At 49.6% G+C, this 23,434-nt stretch overlaps 1 protein-coding gene across 1 annotated transcript in view; it reads right to left on the reverse strand.

Annotated features, from left to right (window-relative positions):
• LOC119462005 (uncharacterized) overlaps window positions 1–23,434 on the reverse strand; it is a 195,876-nt gene that overhangs the window by 29,386 nt on the left and 143,056 nt on the right. Inside the window, 6 exon segments of the mRNA XM_049672054.1 lie at window positions 1,268–1,363; window positions 6,892–7,092; window positions 9,825–9,845; window positions 11,713–11,805; window positions 12,137–14,886; window positions 14,888–15,566. Of these exon segments, the coding sequence (XP_049528011.1) occupies window positions 1,268–1,363; window positions 6,892–7,092; window positions 9,825–9,845; window positions 11,713–11,805; window positions 12,137–14,886; window positions 14,888–15,566 (3,840 nt within the window).

Here is a 23,434-nt window from a genome sequence, read left to right on the forward strand (position 1 = left end):
CATTCGATACTTTCTCCCTCTTTGCGCCTATCTAACAGGGCCTATCTAACCCTGGTCCCTACCTTTCCTTCCTAAAATTCACTCTCTCTCTCTCTCACTCCTGCACGAAGATGGAAGCGGCGCGACCGCTCTCTGCCCAAGGATTAGTTGTTTCGACTGAAGGACAAAAACATCCTTCCCCGTTGTTTTTCCATCCTCCCACGCATCGCAGCATTCGCGGTTGCCTGCTCGTCTCGCTGAGCCCGCATAATCCTTCATCGGGAAAATGGTTGCGCCGACACGCAGCTGCCGCAGAAGGCACGAAAATGCCCGGTTATTATTTCTTATTCTGATTTCTCGCTTGTGGTTTCATGAGCGCTCTTTTTATTTTCATTGCGGCTCTCATTGCGGTACTGCGGTGTAAGAGTCGAAGCACTCGTTTCTTCGCGCGCCGTGGGGCAAAGCTCGAGCGGGAGAGAGGAAGAAAAGACTAACTGAGATGAAGTAGTGAGTTAGCGAATACCCCCAAGGTGTGGTTTAGTTAAAAAACTATTTCATTACCTGCTTCATGGAAGCCTCGATTCACGTACGTAGATTCCAGCATGCGCGCTGGATGTGCATGATTTGCAGTCTATTTTTGCGTGGACGCTGGCCCATGTGCTTTAGAAACATGAGCCGGAATAAGTACGTCAAGTGAAAAATTCTGGACGAAAACAAAACAAAAACAACGCAGATGAATGTCTGAATAATGCCTGCTCAGGCAACTGAAACGGTTGAGTTGAAATATGGCGAACAGTTGCGAAACTCGGGAATTCTATTGCTGGCACCATGTGCCTCATTCCGTTGACGGGAAAGCTGTAGGAATCGGAAACGTCCACGCTTTCGGCATATTAAAATGCGGTAAAGGGTCATATGCATCGCTCACAGCGAAGTTATAACCGAAGGATGCGTTAAAACAAAATGGCATGAATGAATGAATGCCTTGACATTTCAGTACGTGGTAAATTACATTTGAGTCCTTAAAGACCGTAGCTAAAGGAATCAAATGCGAATCAACAAATAATTTCAGTAGGACGCTCGATTGAATAATAAACCACTGAAAATCAATCAATCAATCAATCAATCAATCAATCAATCAATCAATCAATCAATCAATCAATGAAATGCATCAGTATGTGGTAAATTGCCATTGAATAGCCGAAGACCATAGCTAAATGACCTTAAAATCAAATAAAAATCAATCATTCAACCAATCAATCAAATGATTTGCTGCAGGAATATCGCTTACCTTTCTCGATGGCCGATACTACGACCGGGTGGCTTCCGTGAATGCGGAACCCGAACTCCCCGTTGCTCTTCTCAATCCGCACGGTCTTGGTGGCCTCTAGAAGGAAAACCAGGGCATTCTGCATTCACAGTGTTTCCTACATTTGTGCTATACTATACAGAAACGACACATTTGCATGCGAGAAGAACGGGAGGGGAAAGCAGGGGTGATCGAAAATTTCGAATAACGAATAGAATATGTCGGGGATAAACAATTTGTCCTATTTGAAATTCTGAATAGTTATTTCTACTAGCCTTTCAGTATTATCTGCACGAACACGGAACCGGTTGTCAAGAGGATTTGAATGCTGAATCACGAATCAGTACGCGAGAAATGTAAAGGAAACGAAATTCTTAAACTGCTCGAGAGGTTTGCACAGACTCGGAAACTAGTTGAAAATAACACGAAAACTAATCCCACGAGGTTCCAATTTTGCTTAGTACGTAGCTTTTCCTTCATAGCCACAGAAAGTCGTCCGCGAGTATAGATAGGCTTTTGGCTCGGCTCTTCCATCCCGTTTAACAAAATACGGCACTTATCGCTCTAAACTAATTCAAACAAAGAGGAAGAAAGGAGGGAGGGGCGGTGTAGGCAGGAAGAGGTATGTGGAGAAGGGATGGGGTCGAGGCATACGCTTATACTTCCTTACAGAGTATAAACGAGATAAAGGAAGAAGAGAGACGACAGATGGAGCAAGAGGAAAAGCGGTAGGCGGTGAATAAAGGAGCGAGGCAAACACGTCTCCTCTCGTAGCCGTAATCTACTTTGAGACCGCGCGCGTTCGATGCTTACGCGGCACTCTCGTGCACCTCCCTGCGCGATAAGAAGCGAGAATAACGTCAAGATGGAGGGGGGCAACGACTCTTGGCAGTTCCCGAGAACCGAAACGCTCCCGCTAGCGCAAAGGGGCAACGCCACCCCCCAAAAATGTCTGGCGCCCTCTGCCGCAAGGCTGAACCAGTGCGCCGAGGCAGGAATGGTTGCACAAATGAGCGGCGGCACTCGTAAGCGCTGGAGACGTATCTTCTCCTTGCGAAGAGAGACGTGTGCCGGGACCCCGACGCGGGGCCCCGTCGCCGGCGGCGGACCCGGTGTCAGGCTGGCCCTTCCGCAAAGCATGGTTTGCGCGCCGCGTACGTAGTACGGCACCTCGATAATTCTTGCTGACAGCTTCGATGTTGTCATCTGCGCGCGACACGTAGGGGCCAACAAATTAGATTGGTCGGCCGCGGCCTAAATCGATAACGAGTGCGGAGCGCCGAATTCTCGACGCAGCCACCCCCTTCTTCCCTCATCTCCGAATTATTTTTTTTCCTTTTCCTGTTCTCTTAGTCCGTCATTTTCTCTCTGTACTACCTCTTTATTTATTGCGGTGTCGTCATTCGTCCGTTCGTTACGCGCAACCATCACGCGGCGTCTTCGCGAGCCGCCTTGGGCTCTAGCGCGTCGAGTCGATGCCGCGCACGTCTAGAGTATCCGACGTAATGAGCAAGAGCTTAATGGGGACATCGAACAGCTTGTCTGGCAATCGAGCCTCTACAGAAAGGATTTGTCGTCCCCTTCTTATTTCTTACTTACTTTCTTTTTCTGTGTGTGCGTGCGTGCGCGTGTGTGTCAAATTACGCGGGAGTGCCACTTTCATTGCTTCTTGCCGCAGTTATTTTATCTATCCAGTAGTTCGCCTATCTGGCTCATCGGTCGCCTTAAGTATCCGCGTCGTTATTAATACTTTAGAGAGGTTACGTTATTAGTCGGCTCACGAGTGACGAGGTTGGGAAGCACTGGATTACTTGAAGACGTTGTCGCTTGCGGGACGCCACCGCAAGTTCGTTGCGCGGTAATACAAAATATGCGCGTTGCGGACAGCTGAAAGTGGAAGCCATACGGGCCGTGGCGTCATGCGTGTGTAGGCAGGAATAAGGGATGAATGGATCGCAGCAGGAGTTGGCCAGACATACGGGAATTCGACAAGCCGCCAAAGGGTTCGCCATACTGTTCAGGAACCTCGATCAGCGGCGATGCTATTCTGGACACCGTCAAATTCCGCCATATTGTCTAATACTGTAATGGCGGCACCCTCCGTGGTTACTCAGTGGCTATGGTGTTGGGCTGCTGAGCACGAGGTCGCGGGATCGAATCCCGGTCACGGCGGCCCCATTTCGATGGGAGCGAAATGCGAAAACACCCGTGTGCTTCGATTTAGGTGCACGTCAAAGAACCCCAGGTGGTCCAAATTTCCGGAGTACCCCACTACGGCGTGCCTCATAATCAGATCGTGGTTTTGGCACCTAAAACCCCACAATTTGATTTTTTTGTAAGGGCGGCATTTTGAGCCAATCAGAGAGGCCGTAGTAGCCCTCGGGACCAATCAGAGCTGACGAGACGGTGAATTCTACAATGTGCCGGAATTTCACGATGTCCGGAATGGCACACCGGAACTCGGCAATTACCTACCTTGATGGCGTCGATTGCATTTTGACTGTTTGGTATACAGATCACTCTTTGGCAAACAACACGCACTTGGAGCTGGGAAACCACCGTCAGCACTTTTCGAGTTGGGAACGTGCTTTACGCGGTACTTGCAGGACACCGGCCGGATCACAGATAACTGTGATCATGCTTTCAATACTACAATAACGTAAATAAAGCATGTTTTTCATTACCTCAGGGGCAGCGATTCTGTAAGTGATAGATTACTAAACGGAAGAAAGGGAGATAACGCGGTTAAGTGAACTAGTTGGAAGGATAAACGTTTTGGCAGCGAACATAGGCAAAAACGGGACGGAGGACGCTGCGCTGGGTTACAAACCAGAAGATTTATCGGGTGGAAGGTGTTTTATAATTACTAGACAGGTGAGAAAAAACAAAGAAAAGCGGACAGGTAGCTGTGCATCAATCAATGTTAGAAGTACAAAGACTACTAAACGCAAAGGTAAGCGATTTCTCTACTGCTGGGCCCGACAGAAGGAACGCTGACACACGAAGGCCCGCTGCGATGAATAACAATTGCCTGAAAAATTTCCCGCGTACGTAGTCCACGATACGTCCTCAGTATGCGCGCGTTCTGAACTCACGCACGCACTTGGCGCAGTGGATACGGAAGGGCGAGAACACAAGTCGCTAGAAATGTTTTGCGTTTAGTTGCGGGTTCCTAGGAACCCTCTTCCGAAGACGCAAAAAAAAAAAAAAAAAAAAAAAAGAGATAGAGCCTACATCAAGCAATTTCTGCTTTTGAAAGTCGATAGAATTTTGAATTGTTTCTTAAATGCAACAAATGTCATTCCAATCGATTCACCGTTGGCCAAACGGGAGCATTCCTTCGTTTCACATGTATACCTGAACACGGATGCTCCGAGGTGAAGTTACCTTTCAAGGAAAGGTTTTCTTTTTCCTTTCCCGCTAATAAACACTGGTCTATACTGCTCCGCAAAGGGTGGCACTAGAGTGCACGTGCTCGTATTGTAGCGGGCAGTGACCGCCTGGCCGACAAGCCACAAGAAGACCCGAGAATATCCGCGCGCACCACGGGAGTCGCAGTTAAGCTAAGCCGTACCTGAATTATTCACCGTCGTGTTTCGGGGCGACAAACACGCGCTGCCCGTCCTTAGTCCCACCCTGAACCCATTCTAGTAAAAATTGCACGCCGCCTCTCCGCGGCTTAGGCTTACACGAAGTTAGGAGGAACCAGCCTAGCCTGCTATGAACACACCCACGCTGCATTTGCTGCGAAAATAGCGAGCACAATGAAATCTTAAAATGATTTTCCAGACGTGCCGTGCAAATGGAACCACCGAATGTACCTATAAGTGCCGTAAAAAATAAACTGACTTTAGAGGGTTAGGAGAAACGGTTATAAATGTTAAGTTAAGGATTACCTCGCTAATTAATCAATTTGTTGCCATAAGAGCCAGTGCTAAAGGTACCTTGCAGCGTACTTTATGCACTAACGTATTGTAATGTGTCGTGTGCGTGTGTATGAGTGTGTTAAAGATAATTATGGGATATTACGTGCCAAAACCGCAATATGATTATGGGGCACACCACAGTGGGGGACTCCGGTTTTATTTTCGACCACGCACACCCAATGCTCGGTACACGGGTGTTTTTGCATTTCGCCCCCATCGAAAGGTGGCAGCCGGGATTCAGTCCCACGGTGGGTTGTGTGCGTGTGTCTGTGTGTGTTTGCGTGTTTGTGCGTGCGTGCGTGTTGTATGCTGCAATATTAGTTGCAAGGCAAATGAAACATGTGAACTGGTTGGTAGTACACTTGAGTTGGAAGGAACTAGTGACTATGTTTCTCAAACTATCTTTAAAAAAATTGATGCTTTTGTGCGTCGGAAAGAAGAAGTTAAGATGCCGTTCAAGTCAACCTCTTGTGGAATTGTCCTGCACTGCGCTCACCAAGGCGCCACAATGTCAAAAGGGGGTCTACACACAAGCAGCCCACCTGACTACCACCTGTGGATTGATGGTACGCACTAGAGCACTGCACGGGCCGATTTTTTCAGCCCAGGCCCGGCCCGGGCCCGTTTTTACATTGGGTGGCCCGCCCGAGCCCGATCAAAATTTTTATGGCGAGACCCGGGCCCGGCCCGGGCCCGGCGATGGTACGCACCATAGATCCCTGTTGGACTTCACTGAATATAACAAACTATTCGATGCGCTATTACATTAGATTACATTAGACTATTACATGTGCACATAACATGTATACTGTACACATTTTGTGCCACTAGGCAAACTTGGAAAAAGAAAGAAAGAAAAAAAAAGTCGTTACTGGTGCGAGTAGTGCAGTGAAGCTCAATGTAACACGCCACAAATATATGTAGTAGAGTGCACAGTGTATCAGGTTCCACGGCCGGGCTTGTAGGCGCATGGCAGCTGATGTTGACGTCGAACGTAGCACCGCCTACCTAATTTCTGGCTGGTCTCCAGTCCCGATGAACCTTATAAACATCTCTAAACTACATTGATAGGTATCCTAGAGTCCGGAACATTGTAAGATGCCCATCAGAGAAAACTAGAAAACATTACGCGAGTTAGCAAAGCTTCCATCGAACATCTTAAAGTTCGGAGCATTGCAATAGCTTGAGTCTAAGACGCCTCGTTGCAAGTGTCCTCTGTGCACATGTGCAATCCAAAACAGAGCTTTCTATTTTTTAAAGTCTTAAATATTCCTGATTTCAAATGATTGCAATGAGGAAGGTGCGTCGGTTATCTCTGGCGAATGACCACGTATATTCTTCTTTCCCGCCCTTATTTCAGCATGTGCAGAAGTGTTTGCGAGTTTGATGCCGTTTTTGCTAACCATATGTGGACGTGTACAGTGTGTGGCTGTTGCTTTCCAAGGTGCATTCTTTGAACGCGAGAAAGTTGTCGGTACCATTCGCATTCTATCATGTTCCTGCTTAAAACTCGATCTCTCCACCGTACACTGGAGATGCGTATAGCTACTCGTTTGCAGACGGTTCATTACCGTCACGTCGCGCGCGGGGGCAGTGACCACGTCGAGCTGCTGAGTACAACAGCGTTCAGTGGTTGCTCCTCTTCACGTAAAGGAAAATAAAATTACATTGCAAGCTTACCGAAGGTGCGGTGCGCCATTCGGCGGTACATCTCGAGGCTGGCTTTCCGGTGGATCATGCGATGCGTCAGAGTCACGTACTGGCGCCGGAACTCGCGCTCCGACTCGGTCGACTCCGGCGAGCTCGAGCGGCTGTGCGCCGGTGAGGACGAGGACGAGGACGAAGGCGAAGAGTCCGACAGTACGCTGCTGCTGCTGCTCTCTGCGTAGGAAAAGTAATTAGTTTTTTTTTATTACTGCCACCAACAATCCCCTAAACGCACGCAAACACCACGTTTGCTGAGAGTAAGATAAGCGGGATAGAAATTGTCTCCAAAAAAGGACAGGACGCCTACACGTTTAAAGAGAACAGGAATAAAAAAAGGGAATTAAAAAAAGGCACAGCCATGTCGCTGGTGTATTATTCAAACAAAAACCCTTCTTGAAGCTCCGCTTCGTAAACCTGTTATGAATTATAAGTGCTTTGGTATTACTCTCCGGTGAAGCCTCAGTTTTTTCATTCAGACAACAAAACGTTTACCACATTAATTCGTGCTTTCTTTATTATTAAGATTATATTCCAGATTCTATTCGATCTGATTGATTCGATTAATCTTCTTTCAATATCTTTTTTAATGCAATCGCTCTTTCATCTGGTTTGGCTGTATTCAATCACAGACAGCTCTTTTCTTCGCACCTTTAGCTTCTCTAGTTGTTCGCTTTGTTCCTGTAGCTAGTATTATCTGTACGTTTCCAACAACCACCCAATTTTGGACCCTTACCTCTTAGGGGGTACGTGCATTGGTTAAGGCTTATCATCATCATCAACAACAATACACCATATCACCCACTGATATTGGGCATCAGCACTACAGACGAGAGTCGAGTCCCGTAGTTGAAACATAATTGTGGGGCAACCTTGCGAGGTCTCGTATCGAGGTGAAGCTCGACCTTTTGTATATTAGAAGTCACGAAGCATATAGTTCAAAAAGACCAAACTGCTGCATGAACTTGATGAGCAGCATAGAGTGACGGCTGTTGAAAGTTTGGCAGTCTAAAAACAACGTTCCCCACTGTTTAGCTGCTCCGTCGTGTGTTTCAACAATGCAAGCTGTGTTTTGATGTGGCATGAATTTTAAGCTCCGCATGTAAACACAGCTAAGCATCTGTGTATGGTTGTGCTCCCATTCTTTGCTTACATGCATTTTTACGCGAAGAGTTCTTTTCATTTCTTTTCATTTGCTATATGAAAATAAGCAGTTGAAAGGCGATAGTATTAACGTGAGTGTGATATTCGCTTGCTATGAAAAACGAACAAGGCTTGTGAACGTACTGCCAGAGCATTTACGACCAGCAAGCTTGTGTGAGGAGCATGCAGACTGTCGTGAACGCACCTTCTATAAGAGGCACGAGGCTAATCTTCTTGAGTCCTATTGCAAAGCATGCCTCTCTGGTCTCGCTTCAAGTGGTTCGAACTCGCAGTTCCAAGTACCGCGTTCCGACAAGCGTTTCAACTACTGAGCCTGTCAATGATCGATTTCATAGTTGGTGGGCTGAAGATAAACGCGGCAAAGCTACAGCGCGAAAGATGTGCACACGAACACACGCACTGGACGGAGCGTTGTTCTTGGACAACATGTTTAATTCGGAAGGAAGAGCGAATTTAGAAAACTGCATTTCAGAAAGTAGATTAAAAAGCGTGTCGTTGTTAGAAAATCAACAGACGAAAGCGAAGAACCAGGGTCCGTATTCACAAAAAAAAGTCTCGTGCGTTGAAATTGTTCGTAGGAGAAAATTCCAGGCAATCATGACGCTGGACATATTGGCGACGGTGTTCGGAAAATGGCAAACGTCTCTTTTCAAAGAAAAGCTTTGTGAATCAGACCCAAGAACTTTATAACGGCTGCCTTGTAAAATGTGCTTCCCTGCTCATGTAATCTGGAGGTATAGCATCGTCCACATTTAGGATGAACACGCGAACGCGCGGCTTCGTTCTGCGGAGTGCCAATGCGGCTATAGCGTGGCCACGCATGGAAGCAAACCTGCGCACGGGCCATGGCTCTTAGAGGCATGGCTTTGTGTCGTCTGCTGCACTGTTCGGGCAGGCAGCATATATTGAAAATCTAGAAGGCACAACGCCTTAGCAACCGCGGTTGAACGCCATTCGCTGAAACGCTGCCGACGACGCTCGTCGCCCATTGCAACCGCTGTGAGAGTACGCCGCGCCACCTAACGCCTTTTACGCTAACTTAGTCTAACCTAACATAACCTTAACTTAACCTATTGTGGGTGACACGTCACGGCAATAATCGCCATGGCGTGACATCAGAGCGTCGCCGGCGGCGTTACAGCCAATAGCGTTCATACGCGGTTGCTAAGACCCTGTGCCTTATAGGTTTTCAATATACGTGACCGTGGGACCATAGTTTGCATCTCCCCACGACCATATAGTGGCGTCGGCTAAGCCAGCCAGCGCATGCCATGTAAGCATGTAGGCGGCCGGCGCTATTCCTCACCCTAGGTCAGATTAGTTGTGTTGACAGCAGCAAACTGTTGTCTTTGGTCGGAGGTGGATTTGACTTCTTTCGTAACTTATCGGGACAACAATAGGAGCCGAACTGTTTTTACCCGGCAAAAACGTCTACAGGCGTCGATGCACTCGGTTGGTTTGAAAATTAAACCGCCTGCCTTTTACGCACGTTACGCAAGCGCAAAGGTGGCTTCCCCCGGATCCGCAGCTAGGTATGATACAAAGCCAAAACTACGAGGCTGTAGGTTCACCTGCGCAAGGGTCTGGGGATACTCACCTTTTCTTGATATAAGCGCGAAGAAGACACGGACGGAGGCGGAGAAGACAGGACGAGCGCCTCCGTCCGTGTCTTCTTCGCGCTTATATCAAGAATATGGTACCGTACCAACTCGCCCGAACTATCCATTCTTATGCAGGATACTCACCTTTCCTAATTCTCCTCGCTGCTTGAAATAGAAAGCAAGAGCACGTTATCATTAGTTCAGGCAATCCTTACTAATTGTATTTAATAATTTAGGTTCATTTCGGGAAGTAGAAAAGACGCGTCGTTGAGAAGTTGAGAAAATGAGGCTATAAATATAATCGATCATATAGTTTATTTGATACGAAGCCCACTACTGTAGCGAAGTAATTTACCCTATACACCCACTCACTCACTTACCCCTCCCCTCTCTTCCCAGCGTAGGGTAGCAAACCGGATCTTCCCATCTGGTTAACCTCCCCGCCTTTCCCCTTTCTTCTGTCACTCACTCACTCACTCACTCACTCACTCACTCACTCACTCACTCACTCACTCACTCACTCACTCACTCACTCACTCACTCACTCACTCACTCACTCACTCACTCACTCACTCACTCACTCACTCACTCACTCACTCACTCACTCACTCACTCACTCACTCACTCACTCACTCACTCACTCACTCACTCACTCACTCACTCACTCACTCACTCACTCACTCACTCACTCACTCACTCACTCACTCACTCACTCACTCACTCACTCACTCACTCACTAAAATATTGGACTTTTTTGGCGGTTATTGAGCAAATGGCATGAATTTAGTATTGTTTTGGCATTAAAAAAAGCACTCTAGTGAGGACACGGCCTAAAGCCCTACGGTCAGCGCTGGAAAAACTGCGTCCATTCCTGCGACAGCCAGCTAAAGAACTCGCCGTGATTCGGACAACGCAGAGGCAATTTTACCCTGTGGCAGATGTAATGATGTTATACGCGCCCGCAAGGTCGGTACGCCGGACATTTGTCGTTTGCGGGCCGCTTACTCTTCTTAAGTGCTGTGTCAGTTTGTCATAACGCTACCGCGGCTCCTAATTGCCCTTCTGCCCAGTTCGAACAAAGGAAAGCAGGCCTTGTATCTGCTGCCGGAATCCGCGTACCCTTCCTTCATTCTTTTGTTCCGAGGGGCAAGCCGCAGCGCGTTAGCTTTCTCGGGACTAACGGCCGTCTAATGCACACCGCAAATGAAAATCTAGACTTTTAGTGCCGTCGCTCTGCTGTGAGCTTAGCTTCAGACTGGTATATAAATAGCAGAATTAACGTTGGCATTCATTCATCTTGTGACATGCGCTCGTCGTCTCCACGGCGAACGCATTCGAGCGCCTAATTAGTACGAAAGAGAATGACATATTTCTCCACTGTGTTTGTTTAAAAGAGACAGTTCATTAGTGGAGTTGCTAGGCGCAGTAAACAATCCTACGTAGGTGAAGTTGGCGGTGGAATTACCTGCAGCGCAAGACGCACGTAATGGATGGATAAAAGCGGCGATGACAGGACTGTCAGCGAGGGTAATCTTGCAGACACCCATCTTGTTTCTTTGGTCGTTTTATTGCTTCAAGCAATCTGCGCCCAGTTTTATTTAGCAATATAGATGGTGCCTCATCATTACACTGTCTCGTCTTCTCGATAGTACAATAGTTAATCGAACTCACCAATCCGACCGCTCATTCATTCCATCGGTGAGAAAACAGCGCGAAAAAAAAAACACAGACAAAGAAGAAACACAGGGCAGGCGCTCCCGACAACAGCGCCTATCTTGTGTCTCTCCCTTGTTCGCGTTTATTTCGCGCAGTTTTTTCACCGATAAATTTGTACCAACTAGCTCGCATTTATGCCCTTTTGAGATCATTCATTCATTCATTCATTCATTCATTCATTCATTCATTCATTCATTCATTCATTCATTCATTCATTCATTCATTCATTCATTCATTTAGTTGCTTGCTGAATGATCGAATGAATCGTTTACACGTAAATAATACTTGGTAAGACATTGACGTCACAAATACTTACAATTACCCCTAAGATGCTGTCTCCAGGCCAACATTTCGTGTTCGCTGTTAATGTAAAGCCAGTTTGTCTGCCTATAGCTTCTCGAGTGAATACCTGCAAGAAAAAAAGAGCATCGAGATCGAGGCTATCACACTAGGCACAATGCATAGCAATGAATAAAGCGGATATCGTAAAAAGAATACTACGAAAGTGGCGAGAACTCGATAGAATGGCGCTAATCTCTTGGTATGCAGTCAGTTAACTTAAGTCAGCCAAACGTGACCCGAGCGGGAAGACGGAGTTTCCTCGGACACATGGCCGACAGTACCACACCCCTTGACATACTACAGGATCGGGGGCTTCAGTTTCGCGCTAGGAGGATTATTAGTTTCGCCGCATTTTCCGTACGTACGAGGAAGTGGCGTTACGAATTGACACTCCTTACCAGCGTCCTCATCGTCATCGTCGTCGTCGTAAAAGTCGGCCGCTGGGTACGGCGCCGGCATCCGCACGTGCCCATAATCCGGGCACGGCGCCGATCGACGACCGTCCAGGCAATGTCCTCTGGTCAGCGGCCGCTCCCAAGAGTAGAGCCCGGGAACGCGGTGCTCGCGCACTTTGTCGCCGCACTGGCTGCACACCACCGAGTCCAGGCCCATGCTCTCAGGGCTGCGCGGGAGGGAGCGCGAACGGCGCCCCTGAAGATCCCGATGCCTCATCCAGAGGTCCTCGGCCGAAGTCGCCACCTGAGCGGAGCACGCCGCGTCCAGTATCTCCCAGCGGACGCGAGCGGCGCGCTCGCGTCGGCGTCGGTGATCGGTGCTGCTGACGCCGCCGACAATCCCCTGCAGTTTGGGGATGGCACCGCCGCCGTCAGGCTGCTGCCTCGGCGCCTCTGGCGGGCGCCGTCGAGTCGTGGTATGCGTCGACGTGGAGCTGTCCGTCACGTCGGTGTCGTCATTTCGCGTCAACTCGCCCTCGACGACCATTGCGCTCTTGCTGTCGGAGTCGGTCGTGGTCGTCGACAGGTTGGACGCGTGGTTTGTCGTCTCGAGCGAGGCTTCCGCTGCAGCCGACGACGGCAGGTCCACGTTGAAGCTGCACGACGTCGTGGCGCTGTCGAAGCTCGGAGTGGTCACTTCCGAGTCGAGATACTCCGAGGACGAGTAATGGAACGGTTCCTTAGGCTGGTCGGGAGACAGCGGTGTCAGCCGCTCTGTCGCTGCTGGCCGTTCCTGTGGTTCCGTTTGTCCAGCCGATGCTGGCTGCTCTAATGGCGGCGGTCGTCCTTCCGATGGCGGGCGTTGTTCAAGTGCGGCCCGTCCTTCCGACGGCTGCCGCTCTTCCGTGGGCGGCGGTGGCGTGGGCATCGGCAACGGAGGCAGCGGAGGAGGTGGTGTCTCTGGCTTGCTGATAGCATCTGGCACCGGCGGTTGGTATCGTTCGGTGATTTGCTGGTCAGAATTGCTGTTCTCTTCTGACACCTCGGACACGGTAGACAGCTCGTCGTATTGTCGAATTTCGGAGCGGCTGATCGCGTTCTGGACGTCGCGGAACGTCATCAAGGGCATCATGATGGGCTCCATGTCGTCGGTGTCTTCGTCGTTTCGAGACGAGCACGGTCCTCCCTGATCGAAGAACGCCGTGCGCATCAAGTCGGGTGGCTGGTGGGGCGGCGCGGCGCATTCGGAAAACTCGTCGGCTTGGGAAGCGGGTCTGCTGTCGGCGTCTCTCTCCAAAGCACCTTCCTCGTCGTCGGACTTGTCTGTCCTGTCTTCATCTTCATCATCGACTCCTTCGGCGCGTCCCAACGAGTACTCGCCGGACTCCGATGAGAGCACCTGCTCTTCCTTCTTGGTCGATTCGTCTGACGAGTCGTTATGGCCTTTCTCCGTCTCTTCGGAGGACATGGCCGCTTCGTCCGGATCCCGAGTCACGTCTCTCGAGGAAGCCTTGGGAGAAGGAGTTTTTGTACGCGCGCCATTCCTCGACGAAGGTGAGCTGAAGAGGCTGGCCGATGAAGCTGTCTCGAAGGACGTGTCAGTTCCGTCGCGGCGGGCCTGACTGGTGCTGCTCGTTTCTGTCGACTCTCGGATTTTGGCGGAGTGTTCGGTGGCCGTGACGTATTCAGAGGTGCTCTCGCTGGTCGTGTCCTGCCGGCCGGCGTCTGCGTTTGCATCTCGCAGTTTGGCCGCCACGGCAGGTCCAGAACTGCTGGTGGAACGTTCGCTCCGCGAGGACTCGCGCTCCGTGAACTGGCTGCTAGACGACTCGCTTTCCGGGGACGTCAGTCCCTCAGGCTGCGCGGGGTGAGTGGTTCGCTTCTCTTCTCTCCTATGGGATTCCTTGGAAAGGTATTGCTTGGCATTCGACTGGTGTTCCACTCGCGGTCCTGAATGGTAATTGCTACCCACGTCTCGCCTGCTGTTCAACACGGCGTCTTCGTGGCCGACGGGGGCAGGCCTCGAACTGCTCCTGGCTTCCCTCAGCAGGTCGATCTTACAGAGCGCCCTGCTGAGCTCTTCCATGTGGCCCTTGGTGCGGGGACTTTTCGCTTCGAAGCCACCGTCTTCGAACTTGTTGGCCATCAACGAATCCTGCTTGGCCTTTCCTTGCTTGTGCGGCTTGGGAGACGGGAGCAGCCTCTGCTGCTTGCTCACCAGATCGACCTCCATGACGTCGTCATCGCTGTCGTCGCTCACGGACGTGCCGGCCCGGCGCGCGTCCTTGGCCTTGCGCCGCCGGGCAGCCTTGTGCTTCGCTCCGCGCGCCGCCCGCGGCGACAGAGTGAGGTAGGCGGGTAGCGAGGCCTTCGTCCTGCAGACGCTCTCGGTCTGCGTGGCCTGCGTCTTCACCAGAGCCCGTCGGCGTCCGAACGCGGCTCTCTCGAAAGAATCTTGGTAGTGGCGAGCGTCCAAGAGCCTTTCTTGGGAACCGTCCGGCGTTGATACGGCGCGGCGCCCCAGCGGCGTGGACGTGGCAGCGGGTCCCCCGAGGCTGAGCTCGACGTCCTCCAGTCCGCCGGCGACTGTGTTACTGCGCACGAGCGCGTTCGAGTCGAAGCTCACGTGCTTCGGCCGGCGGTCGTCGAGCAGCGCGTCGGGCACCGCGACGCCGCCGTCGCTGCGACGCCTCCACGTGGAGGCGTCGTTCAGGGCGTCCACGCTGTGACACTGGCCCAGCGTGACCCGCTCGTACTGGAAGCTCAGGTTGGACGGTCGGGAGGCGCATCGCGACACGTAGCTCAGGTTGCTGCTGCTCGCCAGGCTGCCCTGGCTCGTGCTGCCAGTAGCTGTTGCAGCTTTGCAGCCTGGGTCGCGCCGAGAAGGACCTGGAGTGAACCACTACGCGCACCGAGTCACTGTCGGCCGCGTCGAGGTTGCTGAAGCGTAGCTTCGGGTCCTGCAGGCAGAACGGCTTGGGCCGCCGCCGGAAGCCCGAGCTGGCGAAGTCGTCATCGTCGTCTTTGGCGCCGCCTGACTGCGTCGCCGGTGGCGGGGGCGGCGACGGAATGTTCTCGTCGCTCGAGGCGCGCTGGACGCAGGAGAAGAGCGCCGCGTTGCAGGGGCTCCCGCCTCCTCCTCCGGTGGCTCCCTGCGCGGCCAGGCACCCGAACAGGCTGCGGGCGGTGGCGCCCTTGTCGTCGAGTACGGCGATCTCCTTGCGCGTGATGCAGTACTGTTCGCGGATGTCTTCGCGCGAGTAGATGGGGTGCCCCTTGCGGCTGCGCAGCGCGCTGATCTTGCGCTTCATCATGTCATCGTCGGAGTCGTAGGCAATCGTGTCGGCCGAGAGGTCCACCTGGGTGCCGGCGTCCACGAGGTCGAGCGGCGCGGCAGGCCGCAGTGTCAGCCGGGACGCGTCCAAGGATCCTCCTGCACAAAAGAGCGCATGCTCAATGCGTGAGAAGAATGCAAGAGCGGGAGTGTGGCATGACACCAGAGCTTTCTAGTGATGCCGACACTGTAGTCCTCGGAACGGACGAACACTCTAGCTTGCCCAGACCGAACAGAGCGAAAGCGCATCGTGCTCACTGGGTTGGTCTGTCCGCTCATTTTGACTTTATCTGCCATAAGATTTCAAAAAATGCTCTGCAGTGTAGTATACACGTGTTGTGGAAACATGAATGGCGCAATTGGTTTACGCTTTCGTATCGTTATTAACAAGGTGTGATTAGCATAGTCACTCGCAAGTCGTATAAATGCAGGTCGCATTTACGTTTCCCGTGGATGCTCTGAAACCTTATTGTTATTATGCGTGACAAATTAGTCATAATGTCGCAAACTCACTGATTAAGCAATTAGTTGTGGTGAATATTCAGAACGCGACCGCCTTCCTTACACAGGACACTACGCTGCCTCACTGTGTAGAAAATGAAGCAACATGAACGTCCATTCGTGAAACCCTAAGAAACAGAACTCACGTAATGATCTATTATTTGAATCATGATAGTTAAGATTGATGGGGGTCCGAGAAAAGGTCAATAAATCCAACTCTACCGAGTGTTTTATTCTTTTTTTAAGAATACACAATTTTTTAAAATCACATGGGGCAAGCAAAATTCCAAATCTTGAGCTGGAGAACACAAAAAGGCAGACATTACTTGCATTACAACTCAACATCCACAATAAACTAATTACCAAAATGCACTAATTATGCCTTTAATTACTACCTCATGAATAATAATGCCATTTGCGAATTGTAGCCCATGAGTTCGCATGGTTTGTATAAACACTTGGAATAATTCCTAGGATGGCACCAGTTTCGATATACTAATTCCCGAAGTGTGCGACGATCGAAATGCATTGGCATTCCCAGTTATTTTTGTGCTTAAATGCATAAAACGATGTTTTATTAAAAAGAATTAAAAAATGGAACAACAGTGCATATTTGCCGAACGTTTGACAGTGCATATCTCGAAACCGGCGCCAACCTCAGATATCGTTCCATGGGGATATGTCACACAAGCTCACCGGCCACAATTTGGGAATTACAAGATGCGCCTTAAAGTTATTAGCTTTAAATTATTCAGTTATATTCCGCTAGTTTATCAATTATGAATTTCGATTTACTTTGCAAGTAATGCCCGCCTCTGCGAGCAATCCAGCTAAAGGACTAGAATCGTGCTATCTGCCATAGGCAAAAAAGTGATAACGTCAACGTCGCGCTGACCTGCATACGAACTGCGCACCCATATAGAATTGTATACCTAAAAAGCTTGCGCTTCTAAATTTTTCTCAACCAACGGAAATCAGTGTGACCCATTAAATCACACTGCGCCGACCTATATTCAATTGAACGTCTCTCGCACACATCCATGTAAAGTGTTTCCTGCAGGCTTATAAATCTGTTATGAGGGCACAAGCCCAATACATCTGGAATGATGCAACGAAGAATAAAAAGGCTCCATTTTTGACGAGTGTGTACACTGTCAGTTATAACATTACGCCTGGCAACGACACAAGCGTTGTCAACAGAAAACGTGGTATTTTATGTAGAGATTTCATGATTTCCCCATGTTATTTGGTAAAAGCAGAGGCTATATATCATCGGCCGTCGTGCTGACAATCTCATATCAAACAGGCCAGCGCCTACTTAAGATAAAGATGGCGATCAACACACTCGGCGCTTGCGGCGATCACAGGCAGCTTTATTGCGGTGCAGCAATTCACATTCTATACGTCGCGTGAGAAAAACACTGTGGGAACAACAACATCTGGACCCAAGCATCCCCTTTATGTATGCTTGCTTTTCTGTATTTGTTTGCGATTGTAGCAAACCAACTGCAGGGTGTGGATATGTGTGCGACGGGGAACAAATATGAAGAAAAAAAAATACAGGAAAGATGAGTCGGGAGGTGCAGGGTGTAAGTAAATCGTAAACAGTGAGTCGCGGATAAACAGTTTTCATTTAAATAATTGTCTTGTTCATAGAGACAGTGTGGTGCTCCGACTATGTGTTTACGTTGTCCGCAGTAACAATAGAAATAACTTCCTGCTTACATTGGCTGCATGGGAACAAGAACAGAACTACGGAAAACAAAAGAAAGAAAGAAAGAAAGAAAGAAAGAAAGAAAGAAAGAAAGAAAGAAAGAAAGAAAGAAAGAAAGAAAGAAAGAAAGGAATCGATGGAAGTTTCTTGCTACGTTCGAACGAGAAAAAAAAAACATATAAGCGAAAAAAAAGAGAGAACTGAGGAGAGATGACACTAAAGCTTAAGATAAAAGAATAATTATCCTTGATCGCTACTTGTTTGAGGTTGCGTAATGACAAATGAGATTCTCTGAAGTGGAGTCATGAATGTAAAAGAAGCGGGATGCATTCCGATACAGCTGGATGCAATCCGATACACAACAGCTGGATACACAAAAATCACACGTTTGATTTCTTGACAATTTCTTGACAATTAAATTGTTTTAATAACATTGGTATTAGTTGCCGAAACTTGCATCCTTCTCCTTGATGCTTGTACTTCCCCTACCTCAAACCTCCTCTTTGTAAGGCGGAAATATGGGCTAGTTGTTCTGAGTATTGTGACATACAGACTGGCAGTATCGCAAATAATTAAATTAAAAAAAAGTTGTCGCAGGTTCACCTGAAAGGCGAAGCATCAATTGCGATAGCAAATTTGTAGAGAGCCATACGGAGTAATGATATTAGCTTTATAAGCTGTATAAACTTGGACATGCAGCAGCACCGGCAACACGCAGAACTGTTGTCGATGCCGTCGGCGTTTAGCCCGCGTTCGCTCAAAATGCGTGCGGCGTTGGTGACTGTTGCCGGAGCCTCTGATATAAATAGGCACTTGGTGCCGCAGCTAAACGTCTCCTCCCTTCCCTCCCCCTCCCCCCCTCCCCCGCGGCCTCTCGCGCGTCGGAAGAAGGCGCGTTTGCTCTACATATATGGTGATTGTAAAGGAGGAAAGAGACGCCTACTTCTGCAGCCCTTAAGCGAGCACGGCGCAGAACGCGCGTTTGTTCTCCGCCGTGCGTTCACTCCCCGTGAAAGCGCGCGCCCCTCACGCCCTTTCACTCGCACATACAGCGTTCGGTTCTTTTTTGGCGCTGAGCCGTGCTCCCTCAAGGGCTGCAGAAGATAGCGCCAACCTTTCCCTTTCCCTCAAGAACCACTTATCACGCGGCGACGATTTCATCTCCATTGACGTCATACGGAACCTCACGGCGACGGCGACGGCGACGGCAACGGCGACGGCGACGCCGACGGCAGAAATCTGCTTTTGAGTGTCCATATAATTGCTATCGCAATAAAAATGTCGCAGTTTCACCTGAAAGGCGAAGCAGCGGCGTTGGTGACTGTTGCCGGAGCCTCTGATATAAATATGCACTTGGTGCCGCAGCTAAACGTCGCCTCCCCTCCCCCCCCCCCCCCTCCACGGCCTTTCGCGCGTCGGAAGAAGGCGCGTTTGCTCTACATATATGGTGATTGTAAAGGAGGAAAGAGACGCCTACTTCTGCAGCCCTTAAGGGAGCCCGGCGCAGAACGCGCGTTTGTTCTCCGCCGTGGGTTCACTCCCCGTGAAAGCGCGCGTCCCTCACGCCCTTTCACTCGCACATACAGCGTTCGGCGCGCGGCGACGATTTCATCTCCATTGACGTCATACGGAACCTCACGGCGACGGCGACGCCGACGGCAGAAATCTGCTTTGGAGTGTCCATATAATTTCTATCGCAATAAAAATATTTAGAGTGCCGAAAACACGGAAACGCACAACATACAACCACCTGTCTTGTCTTCTTCGCGCTGTGTGCTTGCGTTCTTTCATTTTCAGCGCTGTAAATGTGTACAAAAAGAACACCCGAGTTTTCTCCTTCTAACCGCCAGCCGATCCCCTAAATATGCAAGCTTCAGTATATATGATAATCAAATATGCGAACGATGTTGGGCGCAGTATTGGCGCAGCAAAACACTGTTTGATCCAGCGTCCGTTGCAAAAAGCACCCGTAGCTGCCAGCGAATAATCTGCTTTGGAGAACTACGCGATTTCAAGGAAAAAAAAATTTAATTGTGTGTGGTTTTACGTTCTTAACTCGCACACTGGGATATGACGGACGGCAGTAGTGGAGGTATCCGGCTTAATTTTGACAACTTTGGGTTCTTTAACGTGCCACCTGAATCTATGTACACGAGCGTTCTTGCATTTTTTCTTGCGTTCTGGCAACCGTACCTGCGACCTCGTGTTCAGCAGCAGAATGCCATTAAGCCACCATAGCACACAAACCACGCTATCTGCTTTACAACTTTTTTTCTTGATGTTTCATCAACCCCGCAATGTCCAAAAGCTGTTACCCATGAAGGAAAAAAAGTAGAACAACTTCTTCATTTTTCAACGATCCTACACTTCAATTAAAACTACTCAAATATTCCACTCTTATTTCCTTGGCTTCATTATCTGTCGGCTCCGTATGGTTGGGGCAGACCCCCTTCTTCTCCCGCACTGTTCATCTTTAAGTTACGTAAAGGCAAACGTGAAAACGCGGCCACACGGAACAAAAATGACCACACAGACGCCGACTATCAACTGAAAGATCGCACCGTGGTTCAAAAGAAGGAAAACTAAATGTTATCTGCTATAGGCAGATAAGCTTTGTGTCTTCCGTCTTTTGTGCGACCCTTCAGTTGATAGTCGGCGCTTGTGTCGCTCTGTTCGGCCCCGTACATGTGGCTATGTCTGCACCTGTCTGGCCTGCCTTTGAAAAAAAATTATGGGGTTTTACGTGCCAAAACCACGCTCTGATTATGAGGCACGCCGTAGTGTGGAACTCCGGAAATTTGGACCACCTGGGGTTCTTTAACGTGCACCTAAATCTAAATACACGGGTGTTTTCGCATTTCTGGCCTGCCTTTCAGTAAAATAAATCCCTAACCAACTTGCTCAACCTTCAGTCGTTCTAGTGTTCACCTTTATTTCTATCCATGAAGAATGCGCTGCGTGCAAAAAAAAAAAAGAAAAAAGAAAAAAAGCTATAAATGTTATTTGAGTTGAAACTTAATTAGTAAATTAATGCATGAGTACGTGATTTTCTGAACTATTGCCACGCAAAACTTCGCTCTTGCATACTAAAAACGCTACTACGGGCTTTGCGCTAAGCTTGCAGTGCTTAAATCGGCATTTTGTGGTGCCAAACTCGGCGCCTAGCATGTGATGCGTTGGGCATTACAGGGTACCTGGGCAGTGTCCAGCGAAACATAACGCCAATCGCAGCTGCTTCATCCCGAGACTACTGCTTTTACCAACCGCTATTCTTCGCCGAAGTATACCTATACTACAGGTGGGACTGTGATTGTTGTTGTTGACGTTATTCTTCCTGCCTTGGAACGGTCATTGCCTCTTGAGCGAAAGGGCATGCGGGAATGGTTAACTGTCCTGTGCAGTTTTGCTTTCGTGCTTGCAGACGGGACGACAGATGTTTTGGGCTCTATAGTCTATACAGGGTTGTCGTAGAGCGCTCTAAACATACAAATAAACTTAACGGGTAGGAGCACGGAGAAGCAGAAACGGAGCACTTCGCGCGCGAGAAAGAACGTGACCGGGAGGCGAAGCGTGGTCTTATTACTTGGGGTTGTCTGTCTATTGCTTTCATGGTCACGGGCAGCGAGATACGACGAGCACGGAGAAAAGAAGTCAGAAAAGACAGGCCCTTGTCTCTGAGTTCTCGTCGTTGGCGCTGCGCGCAACCATGGACAAACACCAACTCGCCCAATTTCCCGTCCTCTGTCTTTTATTTCACAGAGGGGAAAAAAAAAGAGAAAAACTTCGTTGAACAGCCAACGGACATGACCAACTTTACTTGCTCTGTTCGTTCACCGTCTTTTGTTTGTATTTCTTTCCACCAGTCTAAGTATTTTTCTTTTCCTTTCTTTGTCTGTTTATAAGTTTGGCGCGCAGCCTTAAGATATATGCTTGATGCATGTATGTCTTTATTGTAGTAAATACCACGAAAGAAGACGTGAAAGTCATATGGGAAGCGTTCTTTGTTAGAGCGTCGGCTTTCGGCAGCTTCAACGTGCGCAGTTTTCTTGAATATTTCATTCTAACTTTACTTAACCGCCACCGAGACACGGCGATGGTCATTATCCGGGAGTTATTATAACAACGGCCTATACGACGAGAGACTGCGCCAACGCAGCCCCGATGTGTAACGCCCATTCTTTTCAAATATATCGCCCATTATATGTCGGTTAGAGAAAGCATGTGCCCGTTCGCTGCATTTCGCACTGAAAGCGCGGCAGCTGATCTCTCTCCTCTCGATACTGCTGCTTATATGGCAACAAAATAATGGGACGGAGGCAAGCGGGAGTGGGGTAGAGGGAGAGGGGGCGTGCTTTGCCTGCTCGAGCGACGCCTTTTTGTCCATGTCCGTATCAGACTTCGCTGACCGCTCCACGTCGGGCGCAAACATCGCTTGCCAGCGAGAACGTGACTAGCCGCCGAAGCGTCGTCTTCGTATACTTAGGATAGACTGTTCTTGCTCTTCTTTAAAAAAGAACAACCAGCTCGTTGAAGAGTACACAGTGGCAGGCGCCACTTTACTTTCTATTTTAAAAATACCCACTCGACCGGCGGGACCAATGCACGCGCCGCGAATACAAAGCGCAATTCATTTCTGACCGTCCCTAAATTGAATTTTATCTCCAGTCGCAAGCCCCGTTCCGTTCTTCGTCTCTCTCCGCTGCATGCGAAGGTGGAGCCAGTCACCCGGCCGTATGTTGGCCGGCCGGCAATTCCGTGCAAGTTTCGCTAGAAGCCTTTGTTTGGAGCCGCTGCGCATAGGAGGTGCAGCGGAACCTAGGTGCAGAGAGGGAAAAGATGGCGGAGGTCAGCACTGAGACAATGGCGGAGAGCGAGCGCATTTCCCAGAGCAAGCAGGAGAAAGGTGACAAGGCCAGCCGACTGAGTGCATTGTGTTTGGCGGCGACGTGTTTCCCGGGCACGCCAGGGGGGGAATCCTCGCTTGCTTCCTTGGGGTCGCGCAGGCAAGCAGTTAAATGGGTTGTGCAAACATTCCCCTCGGAAAGGGCCGCCACCACTTGTATAACCTTGCGTGGGCCGATTCATCAGTGGCCAGCGATTGCTCAAGACGGCGCAAGTGGGAAGCTAAAGCGAGTTCCCCGTGCGCTCTGACGACTTCGTTGCCCTTAACTAGCTCAACTCGGCGTCGTTTGATGGGCGAAGGGAGAAAGAGGGAAAGCTACGCGAGGACGTTAACGATAATTTGATTGGCTGTGCTTGTGAATTCGGTATAAGACTAAGGTTTGCGTTCCTCCTTTCAAGGTGGCCGCGATGGCGAGGAGCGAAGTTTGTTTCCACAAAGGTTCGATTTCTTTCCCGTTTTGTTTCTCTCTGTCGTTTTCAAAACATTGTGTTACGCTGTGTGACCCCTCTTCACTGAAACACGTTCTGCATGACGCGTCTCTTTGGTAGCGCTATATAGTGTGCGCAGCACTATGAGGCCAAGATTTCCTTTCAGGGTGCAACATACGCACACGATTGCCTGCCTCGATCGCCCGCCCGCCCACCCGCACGCCCACCCGCTCACTCACTCCCTTCACATACTTACACACTTCACATACTTACAAGTTTTTTCCACTGGGACACTCATAATGCTAACTCATTAAAAGTAAATCAAACAATTAATGTTACTATCTGCGCACGCAGTGGTATGTGATTCGCGTTTGGGAACTTTGCAAGCATAAACGAGAAAGCAGAGAACATACATGAAATA

The sequence above is a fragment of the Dermacentor silvarum genome, chromosome 8, assembly GCF_013339745.2.
Source record: "Dermacentor silvarum isolate Dsil-2018 chromosome 8, BIME_Dsil_1.4, whole genome shotgun sequence".
NCBI lineage: Eukaryota > Metazoa > Arthropoda > Arachnida > Ixodida > Ixodidae > Dermacentor > Dermacentor silvarum.